Below are 18,379 nucleotides of genomic sequence, written 5' to 3'. Positions count from 1 at the left end.
AGTTGATAGTCATTTCCCTGGTGACAGCAGTCCTGCTGAGGCCAGTGTGTCCAGGCTGACTCAGTTCACAGCAGGTCTTTTGGAGGAGAGGGTGAGATGACACGTCACCATCCAATCACGACAAAACTCACCTCCTGTCAACACGACAGGCCCGGCGCAATTCTTCTTCCTCTACAGCAAATCAATTTATGTCTAGTTACAGAAGACAGATTAGTTCTTCTAAAATAACTTCTTCTTTCAAAGTTCTGAAGAGTTCGTCCACAATGTTAAAAATGTGCACTTTCTCCCTTATGTTTTTTACACATTCTGCATACCAAGTACCACACAGACATAAACGCAGCCATTTGAGATCCAACATCTAGTTCTCCTCAAACAAGCAGGATGCTGGAAGAGAGCAACCTGAGTCAGAACAGGACTGCTGCTGCTTCTGACTAAGTGATATGAGTTATGCAACCGGCAGAAGGTCCGAATCCACTAAACACTGCTGCGCTGTATGCTTACAAGGGTCTGATTATTTCCAATAAGCAGGGCTTCTAGCGCGCATGGACAAACTGATTCCGATAATGATTTAAAAGCCCTCACAATCCCTCATCTAACTTCTCGAAATGAAATCGGAACTGAGAAATCAATTTGGCTTTCTGTCCTCCACCGGAAGAATTTGATCAGTTTGCAAGTTCGACCACTTCCCATTCTTCCAGAGATGGCTCAACAATACATCCATTCAGACATTTACCTCCTATTTCCGTATGCTAATCATAGCATGTATTTGTATTTAAATTACATTTGGGAATTGTTCATTGTTTCTTTTTCCATCTGTTTATTTGCTTCAAAGGTGGAAACCACAACTGAGGTGATCTAATCATATTGTAGATAATAAAACATTTTATGATAGTCACATTAATTGGCACACAATATGCATTGGTAGTTTAGGATCCAATTAAAGAAGGTGTTATTAAGCTGCATTAATTTCAAATCTCTGCGAATCTAGTGATGGCGCTGTAAATTTGTGATAGCAAAGGGAGAGAGAGACCGCTCAAGTACCAGTCCAATTAAAATCAAAGACCTGAGTAGCACTTGAAACTAATTTTCAGACATTTTTAATCAAAATCTTTCACCTTGAGGGATCTAAAATAAGTGAAACTTGTGTTCTTTAAACAATTTTTCCTTTAATTGATCATTTTAATAAAAGGTTTTAAAAATATTTCAGAAATCCAGCTGAGTTCATGGTACATAACTCAATTTTAAGATAGGATGAGGATCACTATACTCAGACCGGGCTAATGCCAGAATTAGGAGAAGCAAAAAATAAGCAAACTGTCAAATGTTGCACCTCATTACCAGCTTGGACGACATAAAGTTGATCTGGAAAGAAACTGGAAGCAATTCTTAAAGAAAAAAAACTATTTTTAACAAGCTGACAATACAGTTTCTAGCAAAGGTACATTTACATCTATGTACATACAACTGCAAATTTTCCGAGAAGAGGTAAGGAGAGGGTAAGCATTAATCAGAGGAGCAGTCAGAAGTTGCTATGTAACTTCAGAGGAGCAGCAGAGATCCACTGCTCTTGTGGCGAGAAAAAAAGCCTTGAGAAATTTGATTTGTAGTTTGGCAGAAGCCATGTTGAGGAGACAACATGTGGAAGAAACTGGTCTAATCAGACCAAAAATTGAACTCTTGGATGAAAAAAACAAAATAAGGCATAAAACTATCACTGGAACAGATTGTATCTACCATGAAACAAAGTGGTGGCAGCATCATGATGTGAGGATGCCTTATTTCAGCGAGTTGATAAAAAGAGGAATGCCGCTTTCCTCGAGAGGCTGCAAAAGATTTGAGTGTGAAGGTTCACCTTTCACCAACCCAACAACACGCCAAGGCTACAAACAAAAGGTTTAGATAAAAATATATTGGTTAAATATTAAATCCAGCTCAGATCATTTGGCAACACTTAAACATTGTCGTTTATGCATGCTCTCAAACCAGTTTCAGTCTTGGTCCATCTCTTAAGATCTCAGCTACATTCAAGTGTCTAGTAGTAACATGACAAGATGTCTTTAAAAGGCACCTTGATATTTAACTCTGCAGATGTTTGCCCTACAGTTTACTGATGTAATGCCCATGCCTCCTTAAATTGTACTTTTGGTGTCTTTCATTTTATGTCACATATATATATTATTTTTGCAAAGCTGCAAAACAGACCACACATTTCAGGCCTTCTCCTTTTACTGATCCAATTACCTTGCTCTTTTTAACTATCATAATAAAAGGAACTTGAGTCACTGTTTCCTCTAACTTTCACTTCAGATACCCACACATTGTACAACTGCACTCATCTGGACAGGAGAAATATAGCTTGGGTTCAATATATTATTTTAATATTGATGAAAATTATCAATAAAATACTTCAACATTTCAATAAAAAGGCTGAATTAAAGTGCTGGCAGAACATTTGAGCAGCAGTCAAACTAACATGTGCTTCTGCAGATGTATTTTATCAGTTATTCTTATCCCAAGCTGCCAGCTGCCTTTTATATCGCTATCCTCTGGTCTAATCAACTGCTGCCCTCATTTCCAGCCACCTGCAGGGCCACTTGCACCGGTTGGTGATTGAGGAGGGACCGAAGCGGACAAGAGTGCCAAAAACCATTAACCTAGAGACAGAGCTTAGGGAACGGTGCTGATTTTAACTCTGTGTGATGTCAGAACAAAGTGCGCCTCTACTAAGGGTCAAATTTTAAATTTATTGAAATATTCAGCAGCAGTTTGTATCAGATTTGCAGTGTAAAGTACACAAAAAGGTGAGAAACTAAAAAAGTTACTAGAAATCTTAATTAGATAAAGCAAAGGTCTGCAAACTGCTGCAAATATAAATGTTAGTAATTTGTGTTGCTGGGAAATCATTAGTCTTGCTACTAGATCTTTCCCCACACCAACAGCATGTAGAGACAAGAGTTATTAGTATTGATCAAACAACCCAAAGACATATTATGGCTATTTGTGCAGTGGTGCATTAAGAATATGTTCTCTTTAACAAAGTAAAACTATCATCTAAGCAGGGTTCAATTTTTAAAATAAACATCTAATTACAAGAAAATGAACGGTACTTTATTCCCAAACAAACAATAGGTAAAGTTTTGATTTATCCTTTTTTCACAGACATGAAAACAACAGAATTGAACATGAAGTTAAAGGGGGTGGGAAACGTTTTTAAAAATAATGTAGTACAGTTATTAGTCTGGTAAAAAAAAAAAAAAAACAGCTTCTTGTTCTACACTTTCATTTAACTCTGCATAGGTTCAGTCTGATGAAAATTTCTATTTAGTGTGTGTTTTACAGCAACCTGTATAATCACAGAAATAATGTCTTTGTGATATATTTGTTTAACTGTACAGACTGTGAAACCACAGGGACAATAAAGATACATCTAATGACACGTTAAGGAAGTGCAAACCCTCTGACAGACTGGAGCAAAACTTCATATAAAGGAGAAACAATAACTCATAGCTCTAAAACTATTAACTCTACATGTCCAGGCATAAAAGTAAAACAGAGAGCAAAGGTGGAGGATGTCAGGTGAGACCTTGCTGTTCAGAGGTCACACAGACATTTGGTCAGGGATTTGTGTTGCCAGAGTTACACTTCGATGAACATTAAAATCAATTCAGCATGTAGTGCCTGGCACAAGTATTTATATCCCTGAACTTTATAACATTTTTCCACTCTGCAAACTTTAAACTGCAATGTATTTTTGGGAATATTATGGGATACAAAACACAAAATATTATTCTCAATTTCCATTGAAAGGATTTAGGGTTGCACAAGACCCTCTCAAGATATTGCATGTAAAGTAACAGCAAAGGGCAAAAAGATCTGTGACACTTTGCTGGACTAAAGAGATGCTTTATCAGGAAAACTGTCAGGATGATGTAACCTAGAAGAATTCACCAGAATGATTCTGCTGGTCTTAATTTTCTCCTAGAAGAAAATTTGATACAATCAAAATTGGAATCAGCTTATTAAAATATCTGTATTATAGTTATGAAGAAAAAGCATACTCAAATTTATAAAACTTTAGGTAAACCATAACTTAAATTCAAATTAATTAAATCTTATAATATTTGCTGACCAGCTATCTTCACAAAATATTGGGTTAATAAAGTCCTAAAAGTAAAAATTTAGTTTTGGATACTCAACGGAAAGCAGACACATGCAAAATAAACACATAATTCTTATAAGATGTCTCCCAGATAACCTTGTCAGATAATAAAATATTAAAATGTGTTATGCAAGACTGTCTGCTCTTCAAGGGTACATTTGCCGGGAGTTGTTACAGGGATCAAACGGCACAGATTCGTTTATGTTCTGTATCTTTTCAAGAAGTGGAAAGAGCGCAAACATTTGGGAGGCAGTCGAGAATAAAAGGACAAAAAATAGACTGGACAGGAAGAACGAGAAAGCTGAGAGGCGTAACAGCAAACTAAAAGGAAAATGAAAGGGTGGAGGATGGGAATGTAGGAAAAAGAATCATCTTCTGCCTCCAACATCCTGAAAGAGAAAGCTGATCGTCTGGTAGGATGAGGTTATGCATTTATCAGGAGGAATAAAGTAGGAGAGGCAAGACTGTATTAGATAAAAGCTCAGACGATGGAAATGTCTGGTTATTTAATTACAACTACAGGTATTTCCAAAGCCAATTCTCTTTCATCAAATGCAACCTTTCAAATACAATAGGTTGTGTGTGTCACAAAAACATCATCAGATCCAGACTTTAACAAAGTATAATCCCTCAAAAGAAAACATTTAAAACACTTCAGGGTTTTTCTCCTAAGCGCAGAGTTCCTGCAAAAATAAATAGGCACACTAGATCAATTGCAAGTTGCGACCAGCAACAGAGCTTGAAATTGAAATGGCAAATTCAAGTCACATTGCAGCAACCCAATTCATTTAGAGGTCGAGACATGGTGAAGATAACTTTCTGAAGTTCAAACCAAGTATCAGAGACACTGAAGACACTTTCACCGCAGCACAGACATTTTTGACAGACAGGGTAGTTTGAGTATCTCAGAAACCGCTGATTTACTGGGTTCACAGAAAACCCATCTCTCAAGTTTATACAGAATGGCCTTAAAAAAAAGGATACCCACTGAGCGCCAGACAGATGTGATATGATAGGAAAGGAACCATACCTCAAATAACCACTCATTACAGCCAGGATATGCAGAATACCATCTCTAAATGCACAACATGTGAGCCTTTAAATCAGATAGATTACGGCAATAGATCATCTGATTCAGACTAATTGAGTGCCTCTCATTTCAGTGACAAACCGGAAGATGGACATTACAGAGAAAGAAAAAGTAAAACATTGTCTGTCCCGATGAGTCATTTTCAGTCATGTTATTCAGGTGTTGGGGGTCAGAATGTTTGGAGTACTTTAGGGTCCTTTGGTAGCGCAAAATAATCAGCACTTTAAACAATAAAGCCTCTGCGAATCTTATTGCCCCCCTTTGTCACCACCATGTCCATCTGATGGCTACTTTCAGCAGGATAATGCACCACATCACAAGACTCTAACCATACTAAACTGGTTTCTTGGACATGATGAGTTCTCAGCCTTCACAGTCACCACATCTTACTCAAATAGAGCAAATTGGGACGTCGTGGAAGAAGAGACAACAAATCTGGAGCAACTATGCTTTCAATATGTTAAGACTGCGTCATTAAAACTTGATGTGGTTTGGAGGCAAAAATGGTGTAAAGATACACACAAGGTCTACTGAACAAAAGAGAAATTAAGGGTCAATTCTCATCATGAGGACAATGAAAGTTTGTGAACAATGTGCTTGCACATGGTTTAATAATTGAATCCTGTAACGATTTGACTGGAGTGCCCACATTTATTTTTTTTACAGTTTCAGTTGATCCCGTATTTGGCAATCCTGAACTAAACCAGTATTTCTGCACCAATAACACGATTCTAAAGAGACACTGGCCACACAATTAACAGTAGTGCCTTTCTACATTTTTATAAATTACAGATCATTTAATTCCAGCTAGTTGTGGGCTGACAAGATGATTTGAGATCATAAAGGACAATCTGCAAAAAGAGAAACTCTGGCATAGACACCCTGTTGTTTTTCTCTGAATGTGTGGAGATTAATCAATGTTATCATCCCATTTTTAATTAGCAAGTTTTAATATAGCAAGAGTGAGCTTTACCAGAGTACTGTTGACAGCTTTTGAAATAAAAATGCATTTTTTGGCTTTGGTTGAACAAGTTAAGTTGAATAGTAGTATTCAACTTATGATCCTGCAGCTCTTAATTTAATTTAAGATTAAGAGCAAAAATTTTGATAAATTGTGATTAGGATTCTTATGTAGAAAAAAAAAATTGAGATTTATTATTGACAAATATTTTCCAAATATGACAGCCTCCGCTGTTTCACTTTCTCTGCTTCTAACTTTTGGAAGTCGAAATGTAGTAAACAAACTGAATTCAAAACAACATGGATGCCTTCACCTGAATTAATATGATGACTGTTGTCTTAACCCAAAATGACAGAGCAATATTTTTTCCTGGTAAAATTTCCTCCATGGCCAGGTGATGGCCAGGAGGAGACATTTTGTGTCTCTCCAGCAGCTCCTGTCATCTCGAGACCCGACCTTTACCTCTGATTCACTCTAACAAAGATTGATCTGACCCCTGACACAATCTGGGATGTATGATCCAACATAATGTCAGATGACACAGAGAACTTCCCTTCAGAAAACATTTTCACACTTATCTAAATTTAAAATAAAGGCAAGGGGAATCTGGATCTAATCATTTAATCCTGTACCTTCTTTTCAGATTTTCTTGAGAAATCAAGAAGGGTATTTGAAGTTGCTCCAAGAAACCTGAGTTTTCTGTGGAAGAGAAGGAAAGTTTCCTCCTGCCCTTTCTGAAACGACAAGGTCAGGCTCACTGCTGTGGGATAAGAGGAAAAAAACAAGACCTGGTGTCAAACTTCAGCCTAATTAAGGAGTTGACCAAGTCAGTAAATGTTCAAGATCAGTCCTAACATGGAGAGGAGTTTCCTAATGGTGGGGCTGCTTAATACAGAGATAAGCCTCCAGTGTTGACAGCTAGAAGAACTATCCATCTTCATTAAACCGCCAGTTCTCGCGAAGTGGCAGTAATGAATGGCTATTTCTCTGCTTCTTTTCTCTCTCTTCTCTCCTCCCCCCCATGTATTCTGCTTTTTTCTTTTAATTAACTACACACCTTCCTCTGAAATTGTGACAACTCTTTTATATTTGGTGTGGATTAATTCAGCCTGACCAGATTTGTGGTTGAATCTCTGTTGTATAAAAATAAAAAATGCATGAAGGGACATTTGTTATACTTTTCAAGCAGTATAGTTCAAAAGCTGAATTTTCCTCCTACTATTTTTTTTCATCCGACCAATTTCCTGTGTGTAGTACAGACTTTGACACCTACATAACAGGCATTACAGATACAGCAGGTAAAACCTCATACAAGACAATAGTTTGCTACTGAATGTTCTTTCTTCCAATGTTATTTTCTTGGTTCATTATTAATAAATAGTTCAATAAACTAAACATTAGGCTTATTTAAACCTTTTTTTTTGCCATTTTTAAAATGTTTATTTAAGAGCACAGATGGAAAAATTTAAATGTTTACGAGATATTTTGTGTAAAATTGCCATTTACACAAAATAAAACAACACAAGCAATAATATATATGTATTGTGAATCATGCCCTAGTAACATCTTCACACTTTAGATCTGCTTTCGGCTGAAAATAGGTGTGGGACATGAATTTGTACCAAGATGATGGATTTGTTAAAGAAAAATATAAGTTATGTGATAAATGAAATGTGTTAAAAATCTATAGTCATAAATATTTTATTTCAAATTAATTCCATTGAAAATGAATGATTAAAAATTCAACGTACATTAGTATAAACAAAATGTGATTATACATATACAATAGAAATAATAAGTAAACATTAAATATTAAAAATATTAACATTAAATAATTCTGTTTAAATTTGCTGAAGGTCGTTAATTAAAGACAATCAAAATTAATCAGAGAATGAAAGCTTTTTCTACATTTTCTGAAAACATCAGCGAAGGACTAAAACTAAGATGCAGATCTTCCTTTCTCTATATTTTCAATTATCTTTACCTGTGCTCACAATGGTATCAGACTACTTGGCATGCTGTCTGGAAACTGCTAAGCAAACATTATTTTTGTATTATTATTTTTTATGGGGAGTTAGCACGGGGGACGGCAGAGTCAAAAGAGAGGAGATCAATACGACACAATTTTTCCTCTCTCTGTGGCAAGCTGCAATGACCCTTCTTATCCTGAAAGGACTGCCTTAATGTTAATGAAGCCTGGGGACGAGGAGGAATAAAGACATCCTGCAGAGGCGAGCTGGACAGAGTTATTTGACTGGATTTAGTTAGAACAAGCAATAATACAATTTAAGCCACTCAACTCTTAACTCTTCAAGGTTCCTTTATCCTTGTAATAAGTGAAACTGTAGTAAAATGTGAGAGGAAATCACAACTTCCTGTTTTTACAGATTCTTCCCACTACATGATTTTACCTGCCGATCTGCACACCAGTGTGTGACTGAATGTGAGTCTTAGTCACCAGTTTTCACCAGGTGTTACTGGGGAAAGCAAAAAGTTATGCAAGTTCAGTCCATTTAATGTGGCAAATTCAAAAAAATGAATAAATACACCCTCAAGAATAAGTTGGATTGTTTAAATGTAAAATTAAAGAAGCAGCAACACTAGAAGCAAATTATAAAATAATTTCTTTCAGACTTCAAATGAACAAAAATAAGTAATGAGAATTTGTTCAAATTGTAAAAAGTAATCAAATAAGATTTCAGTTTCTGCATAGTAATTACATTAAAGACGAGCAGGCTTTGAAGATGAAGAGGAGACAAAGAAGGGAAAGCTGAATCATTTTAATTCTGAACTCCGGGTGTGATGTAGTTTTTCTTTCATGTGGATCACTGGGTTGTGTTTTATCAGACATTGTTTTAGTTGGTGGTGACAACCAATTATAAGTGACATTCTTAATAAAATATTGTCTTTAGACAAACACATGCAGCTTGCAAAGCTTTTGATGTTTTCAATTTGGAAATAAGAGGAAAATCCAAGCAACACTTGGACAATCAGATTTCCCTATGCAGAACTTATCCAGTAAAGCATTTGTTCTACTATTAAGAACATAAATATGTTGTACCTACCACACAATGTTTTGAAAGGATGCGTTTGTAGTCGATGTGTCTGTTTTTTGCAACCATCATCTTAATGTAATATTGTTACTGTAACTGCAAGTGACTGTTCATGAGGTAAAGTGGTCGCAATCAGAGTTAATTAGAAGGAGCTAAATTAAAAAAAAACAAGTTCAATTAGTTGCACAATATAACTTTAAAGTTAATTTCAGATTTTTCCCCCGATAATGTATTTGACATCCGCAAACTACAAGCTCCTGAAAGTTTGAGTCTATCTGTTCAAACAGCAAACTTTTAAGATTCCATATAAAAAATAATCTATTTCTCTGAAGCAAGTTATGAAGACAGAAGACAGATGATCACTCGGTGACCCTGACCTGAAGTATTTTACTCTGACTATTTTACTTGAAATGTTGGATATGTTTGTCCTCTGAGTTTACAGATGAGAAGAGACTAAGATAAATTTACATTCAGGACAAGAAACTGGGAAAAAAAAACTTCCTTTATTTTAGTGTGATGCTCAGGAAATGGGAAATTACTAAACTCTTTCTGAGTTGGTATTATTATACAAGCACATGCAGGCTGTCAAAATAAAACTTCTCAGGTGAGTTTATAATATGAGTTTGATTACAGATTAGTCAGGTATCCACTTACTTTTCCTCAACTCTATTTTCTTTTTAAATAAGCTGCTTTTTTTATTTTTGTTTATTGGGTATTAGTAAAAACAAATACACTGCAAGTAAGATTGTTGATAGAATTGCTCCTCTCATCACTGAAATGGACAGAAATCCAGAAAAAGGAAAATAAAAAGGGATTAAAAAAATCTCTATAAGGAGGTGCTGGATATTTCTATAAATACAAAATATAAGAGGAAGGAGAAGTGCAGGTCACACTATTCTGAAACAATCACTTACTAACAAAAAGAGAGAAGTCAGAGAGAAAGAGGAGATGTAACTATCCAATTAATCTGTCTAAGAATTGTCTTATCATTCAGCACTAATAAGAAAAAAGAAATTAAAAGGCTGAAGAAAAAAAATTAACCTGAAGAACTTAATCATTTACCCACCCAAGTCGCTTTAGAGCAAAAAAGCTTAAACTGATGTTTTTACTTGCAATTAAAAGAACTAGAGGCCCTCAGCACATTTGGTGTTTTGGCAGCAAATTTGTTGAATCCTGATATTGCATCTATGTCAGGCTTCATGACAAACAGCTCATTACGCAAAATTAATTGGTAATGCTGGTCAGGGCTGAAGGAACTTCTCGGTTCTTGCACAGATCCTAATGAGAAACAGAAAAATGAACAAATCAGGTGATAACAGGGCCACTTACTGTACAATATCTGTCAAAAGCAATGCTGTGATCTGAGCAGACATTAATCAGAACTTTCCTACCACCCACCTCACGTTATACAACTCAGTGGCTCCCAAACTGAAAGAGTCAGGGCCCTATTTTGGGTCAAGATATTCAAATCAAGGTTTCTGAGATGATTTCATGTTAACCAAATGAAATATTTGCATATGTTTTGCTGAATCTGTCTAAAAAATAATGGAGGATCATTTTGTCATGTTCTTGTTTCATTGGCTTTTTACCTATTTTTGTACAGTTCAAGGTAAATATACAAGTTATGGCTAGAAATATTTTAGCAAGACCAGGGTATTTAAATCAGAAGGCAAAACACAAAGCAACAATTATTACTATAGCTGCTAAAATAAAACATTGACTATTACAGTTATAACAACATATATAAAATGGTATTATTAATTTTATTAATAATACAAATCTAAGCAAAAGTTCTGGCGAAACACCAGTGTCTCACTAAACATGCTGCTGAAGTAAATTAAACATTTTTGTTGTTCTGCTCTTTATAGAGTAACGCAAGTATACTGAGCTCATCTAAGCTAGTAAATTAGCCGGCCTGGAGATAGCTGCTTAACAAATGATGCTTGCATCTACCCACCTATGGAAACAGTGTGTCTAAAACTGGAAATATCTAAAACAATTTGCCATTTGTGTAACAAGTCAGTTACACAAATACCCCTTATTACAATTCTGGTTATTCCAACCAGAATTGTAATAAAGTTCTATATAGATGAAAACTCTGGTTCATCGGGCATGCTGTCTCATATACCAGTGAGCGGCCAATAAGTTAAAAGTTTAATGCTTGCATTAGATCAACTTCTGCAGCTTATCCCAGAGACCAAACTGAATGATTTATTGAAAAGTGCCAAAAAGGGAAGTTCCTTCTTTTATTTGACGAGAGATCCTGAAATCCCTCCTTCTCCACCAGACATCCTTCATTTGAGGTGAACAGGCCTTCCTGTATTAATGAAAGTTGTGTAATGGTGAAACTTTTAGAGCAGAGAAAAAACAGAAAAACGTTAAATGTATTTCTGTTATGGCTGGTTGGGAGGAAAGCTCTCAATTATGAAGAACAAAAAAGTAAAAGAAAAAAGAAAACGTGACATGAATCATCAGAGCAGAGAAGAAAAGGCCTGGTGGCAGGCAGCAAAGTGACTCAGATGACTTCCACAGACACAGAAATGCCTTCAGGGAAGAGTGTTTTTGAAGCCCTTTCTGAAATCCTCTAAGAGTCTGCTGCTGATGGCACCTGCCTCCAATTTGCCCCATCATCCTTAAAACCACCAATGCCCACACTCTGTCCTTACTGTTGGACAAATACTTTAGTGAGAACAACAATATCTTATCCTCCTCAACAGAATAAAGAAATAGCCTAAGGAATGGTGGGTGTTGTAGATATACAGTCTCTGTTCATTCACTGAGTCACATCCTGGCCTCCTGTGTTGTACCCTCCTGCTCTGCATCCTTTCCAGCAGCTTCAAGCCAATCTGAATGCGTACATATGAAACCAAATAGAGAGATGGGAAGTGAAAATAGTCTTGCCACACCCAATACTATTTTCAGAGTACGGCAAGCAAAAGATTACAAGGAAGACTTTAAAGACACTTGGTTCTCTAAACGAAGGGGAAACAACTCAGTGTTGATTGTTCTGCATGACAAGAAATTCAGAACATTGTTCTTAAAACAGTACATTTGTAGCAGCAATTAGATGATAAACAAAGATAGTTAGCAAAAAAAATATGCTGTATTGGAGTAAACTACATTTGACAAGCTCTATAAATTTCTGGTAGTAAGGCCACATGGACAGTGACAAATCTGGAAGTGAACAAATGTCTTACAACGTTGGATCTGGAAATCATCCAGCCTTCTGGAAGTTCCCCTGTACTAAGTTACATGATCAACATTTATTTTAGGATTACTACACTTGAAAACAATACAGTTTTTCCTATTTACAACATTCAGATCAGCATCCATTTGTTCAAATGAAGATTATTATGTATAGATTTCAGTTTTCACTGTAAACCTTTAGCAGAAAACTGATGGGTTGAGTAAAGCTGCATCTGGAAAATACAAGAATGATGGTCAATGTTGTGCAACAAAGCAGTTTTAATATCTCTTTTTCGGTTGGGTTTCTTGCATATAATACTCTTAGACAGTAATCTGTCCAGATCCTAAAAAGACAGTTCAATACCGGGATTTATATTGAAAAAACGCTAAGAAGTAAAACTGCTAGAAAGATTAATATTTTCATATTTCCACTTTGTAAGCTGTATCTTTACCATAAACAATCAAATGCAAACATAAAGATTCATCAACTGAAGGATTCCATACAGTGCATCCCACCCTCAAACTCATGCCATGCTGAAGAGAGAAAAAAAAAATCGATATTCACTTTCTAAACTGAAAATGGGCAGTAAAGCCCTTTAAAAAGTATTGTCATTGTTGCATCATCTTAAACCACAGCAAAATTTTACACCAGATCTCAATTTGTTTTTTCTTTGGTGATGGAAAAAGCTCAGAAATCAGGAAAGACCAAGCCTTTGAAGCCCAGCCCGACGATGCATAATGCAGAGGCCGTTAGCTGAGAGGACAGCAGGGGTTTGCAGGCTGCAGTCAGGCAGGAGAGCTGAATACACCCACCCCACAAATACTAAAAAAAAAAAACAACACTTCGATTAAACCTGTTTGGCAGCTGCAATATGTTCAGCAATTTGTGCACACTGAGTTGGCTTTGAAAAGGCGATCTGACAAGACAAGCGTGTCGCTTTTTATCTTAAGAGCTAACAACTAACAATTGTGGAGGAAAGAGTTTGAAAAAGGATTCCCAAACAAATAACAGACATCTGAGAAGGAAAAAAAAAAGGGTGACAGGCACAGATAATATGAAAGTGAACAAGGTTTAAAAGAGAATGAGAAAGCAGCTGAGACAGATTGAGGTAGAATGCACAACAGTAAAATGAAAGCTAAGATATTGCAATGGCTTTCTGGACAGCACAGTCTTCATTTTAATAAAGCAAAATAAAAGACAAAAGTGATTTAAAAAAACAGAAAAGAAGAATAAATGAAGCCCAAATGCAGATGATGTGAATCAGTACGAACAACATATGAATAACAATTTAGTTCTGGGTCTGATCCAAGATACTGGAGTGTCTTCATGTCTCATCACAAATGATGGAAGGACAGAGGAAGAGATAGACAGACAAACAGGGGCCACATCTGCAACGATACAAGATCAATTCAAGTCTGCTGTGATAAAGAAAGGGCTGAGATAAGAAGCAAAGCTCTTTATTTACCAGTTTGTCCTGAGATATGGATCATAACCAAAAGAACAAGATCCCGTAAACAAGCTGAAGTAATCTCCATCCATGGGATCAGTAGGCCTCTTACTGATGACACTGCAGCTCTGTTCTCTGGTGGCCAATCCAACCCTCTGCCCATTGAAATGTCTTGATTAGTACATATTTGAAGGTTTTCTGGAAACGCCCCACTGGGACGACACTCTGAAGTAGCTCCACAACTTGCCAGGCGGGCTTTAAATCCCCTCCCCGGCGTGGGATCACCTGGGATCCCACAGAGTGAATAGAAAGTTGGATGTTAGTGTTTCTTTCTGGACCGAATGAAGAGACAGATGGACAGATGCCATCCATATTAAATCTGCCTAAAACTAAATGCATCAAAAGCAACCATCAGGATATTTGGTTACCAGCGTAACCCCAGTAATCTGAAAACTGAGTGAGGAATCTCCATATGGAAAGTGTCTTCTACTATGACCAGTCGTGAAAGCTGCAGCACAACCACATCTGTCAGTGACAGCCCAATCACAATCTTGGCACATGTGGCGCCATTCAGCTCTGCTGGTGTTTTATTACCTGGCTAACTGCTCACTAACACGGCTGTTGAGGTTAGAGATGGAAAGTGCTGCAATGCCAATAATGTTTTTTTTTTTTTCTGTCACAAATTATTTTCAATCTGCCTTTTTTTTTTTAAGAAAATGTTTTTTTTTAATCATACCAGTCCTATATATATTCATTATCTTTTGAGAGACATGGATGTCATTTAAGTATTTCAATTGAATTATCTCTTGTGAAACCAAGAATCACAACAACAACAACAAAAATAAACCGATTAAAACAATTTATAGGTGCAGAAAGTAGAAAAACAAAAATATTTGTTGTTATGGACACGAGAGAGCCTTCATTGAAAATAAAACATTTGTATGTTGTAGACGAAAAAATGATGATAAAGACAGGTCAGCGAACAACAAAGAGGGACGAAAGAGCGGGAGGAAGTGTTGGTGGAAAAAGTGAGTGGGCAGCTGGGATGGAGATTGCTTTTCTTTCTGTTTTGCTGGCCATAAGGGTTAATGTTCGAGCCCTGCAGCAAACATACACATAGATTTGTGACAGCAGAGCTGGCAAAACTAAACTCTGAACCGTTCAGCTGCTGCAAACAACACTGCTACCAAAGACCGCCATGGGCTGTACACAAAAATGTGCAAAATAATGGATGCTAATTTGCTCTCAGGTATAATATTTACCAACTCAACTCATGTACAACAAAAATGTTTTTCCCCCACTGTGACAAGCAGGTAATAACTGCAGCATAATTGATTGCTTTGTCAACACTTTATGTAAGGTGTGTTGGCGAAATCGGCTCTTTGTCGTGATGCTGCAGAGCTCTGAATCCTCAGGCTGGAAACAGGAACAGCTTTCTCACCCTCCCACTCCTCCTCCTCCTCCTCCCAGGCTCCTACCACCATTTGCTGCTGACCTCTGGGATCAACCAAACCCGAGCTCACATTTCTTTAGCGGCTCCATCTCTGGAGTCGTTCTTCCTCCACCTCCTCTTACTTTATACATTTTCTTCTAAACCATCACACCGAACAGCCACGTGTTCTATTTCTAGCAGCTCCACAGCTTTCAGCAACACACCCAACAAGATGATGTTTTGATACTGAAGCTTTCTGAATCAAATCAAGCCTTGTCAAGTTTAACTAATGGCAGATTTTGAGGCAGTATTATTAGTGGAATACATCATATTGGTAAGACAACGTATTTTCATCCTACTTAATGCAACACAATATTCAACGCATTAGTTCCATAATACTTCGTATTTTGTAAGTGTTATGTAGAAAGCCACAATCACAACAACTGCATGGTGTTTATCAAGAAAGCTGAATTAAAAAATATTGCAGGAAGCATTAAAAGTAAAACATAAACCAGGTTCACGTTTCTAAAAGACGGCAGAAAGAATTAAACCTCCAAGGGATGAGCAATTCCTCAAGAAAAAAGAACTCAGGTAAAAGTACTAGAGAAATGGAGATGATATGAGACAAAAAAATTATCTGATAGTTATTGTGCTTCATTTTAGCACTCACCCTGGGCTGCCAGTTTTCGTACTGCTTCTGCAAGTTTGCCCCAATGGTCTCCAGGGCTTTCTGTGGGCTCATTGACAGAGGATCTGACAAGAAAAACAAACGTGGTGAAACCACACTGCAACCTCTGACTCCCACCCACACAGACCAACTGCACAAAACTGTCACACCTCAACAAAAAAACAGGAAAATACTAGTAAAATAGAGGTTGACAAGTCAGATATAATTACGGCTTCCACATTCAGACTGTGAATGCTAGGGAAAAAATGCAGTATGAAATTGAGGGCTTTAAAAATAACATCAGGATATCACAACATATGGCACTGAGAAAAAGAATAAATGTTAACCATGCATTCAAATGTTCTCAGTAAGTGGAAAACCATCGATTAGTGACCCTGTTTAAATCGCAAATATGCTTAAGAGATATGATAGATTAATTTGTTTTTGCTCTAAGAAAAAAAAACATTAATTAAGTCTTTGATGTTGTGTCAGACAACTGATTAAACATCTCACATCCTGATGCAGTTTAAATCCTGCTTTAAACTGCCTGGTGTGTTTCTTGGTCTCCATGATGCTGGATTTAAATTGGGATTACGCTACACACACTGTGTTTACTAATTAGATAACTTTGGAAGGTAACTGGCTGTGCTGGATTTTAGTTAGGGGTATGAGAGTAAAAGGGGTGAATACAAACAAATAAAAATATAGCAAAATACAAAATGATATATTAGTTTGTGTTGGCCTAGCCCAGAAAATGCATTTAAATTTCTTGTAGTGAATGTTGTAAAGTGGAAATAAGTTCCGAGGATTTGTACATTTTTGTTTTGCTCTGCAAGTGTTACTTGTAGACATATTCATATTTTAGACATACATTTTGTACACATTTTTACAAAATAATTCATAGATTTATAGAGACTAGCAATTGATATTAGGGTCTTTGAAAACTGTACTGTACTTCAAAAACCATCACTATGATTACGTGATGGTTTCTGAAGCAGTTTTCACAAAAACATGTTTACATTAAAACATTTCAAAGCTAATTTATTCAAATACGGTTCCTTCACATGGGGGAGTTGAAGAATGCAGAGCATTTTAGAGCATAGTAGTTGCTTTTACCATCTAGTATAAGTAAACACTTTTATACAAACTACAGCAATAAATGGGGAAGCAGAGAAAGTTTGTCTAACTTAGGAAGCAGTGCTTCTGATACGATACAACTCTCAGGGGAGATAAACAGTGGTTGAACATTTCCAGGTAGGAGAAATGAGAGATCTAGTGTTTTGCTTTGTCTGATTTTTTTTTCCAGTTTTTTTTAAAATTTTTTTTATAATATTCTGGGTATTTCAATAGAAAATATTAACCTTGAACCTCACAGAATAGTAATAGTATCTAATTATCTGTAGGGTTCACAATATAGAAACAACCCAATGCTTAAACTGGCTTTTCAGACGATGATTTTATCATGGACTAACTCACCTTTATTTCAAAATCTAAAAACCTTTGGAAGAATCTAGTTTGCTAATAAAAACTCAGAAAAATAGCAGGTTTAGTGTTTTGTTTGGCGCTTATAACACTGTTTAGAAATTATCATGAATTCATCATAAATTTAAATTTGTTATGAGGCAAAACAAGTAAAAGTCCCATTTCTGATTTTTCAAAGAGTCTGTAGTCAGTAGACTGCAGACCTTTGAATCTTCTACACAAGATTCAAAATACTGATAACTAAAACGTAAAACTCAAATAGTGATTTGGAACATTAAAGATAAAGCATACAGACCAAGTTAGTCAATGTGAAAACCACTGTGTTTATTTAGTGCGATTAAACTGTCATCCTTTCCTAAAAAGAGGAAGGTAAAAAGGCTTTAAGTCAAACAGCTTTCACATATATGAAAATGATAAGAGCATGTTTAATCCTTTCCCATGTTTTTCAAGACTGCAGAGGCCCATGGATGATGAGACTGTATGAGGAGAGTTCCTTTGAGGAACGGCCTCACCTGAGGATTGAACCATCAAACTTTTCTTCACCACACAGCCAATGCACCTCATGGGACAATTTAGAATATAGCTTCTGTTTCTTTCTAGTATTATTTTCCAAAAATATCCTTAAGATTAAAATATTACAAGATATGGGACAGATTTAGAAGTGATAAAGTGCTAGATCTCTATTCATGCCAATAGAGATCTAGCATTTTCCCCAGCATTGGTGAATATGACGTCCCTGATCTGTCAAGCTGTTAAATGTCACTTGTTGACATTTAACAGTTTTTAACTTCATCAACAAGCAGTAAAATGTAGAGCATTCAACTCTTCAGAGCTATTTAATAATTTGTTTATTTTGTATGTCATTTGATTTATGCTTGCAAAGATAATGGCCCATTTCTTA

General features: G+C 36.3%; 1 protein-coding gene across 4 annotated transcripts in view; it reads right to left on the bottom strand.

Moving 5' to 3' along the window:
* rptor (regulatory associated protein of MTOR, complex 1) overlaps positions 1 to 18,379 on the bottom strand; it is a 141,255-nt gene that overhangs the window by 106,853 nt on the left and 16,023 nt on the right. For all 4 annotated transcript variants that reach the window (XM_055041000.1, XM_055041002.1, XM_055041001.1 and 1 more), the window contains exon 4: positions 16,000 to 16,082. In XM_055041000.1, coding sequence (XP_054896975.1) covers positions 16,000 to 16,082 — 83 coding nt within the window. The remainder of the gene's footprint in view (positions 1 to 15,999; positions 16,083 to 18,379) is intronic.

The sequence above is a fragment of the Poeciliopsis prolifica genome, unplaced genomic scaffold (genome assembly GCF_027474105.1).
Source record: "Poeciliopsis prolifica strain line A6 unplaced genomic scaffold, Auburn_PproV2 SCAFFOLD016, whole genome shotgun sequence".
Classification (NCBI taxonomy): Eukaryota; Metazoa; Chordata; class Actinopteri; order Cyprinodontiformes; family Poeciliidae; genus Poeciliopsis; species Poeciliopsis prolifica.
The sequence above is the reverse complement of the archived record's forward strand: the minus strand, read 5'-3'. Positions and strand labels throughout refer to the sequence as shown.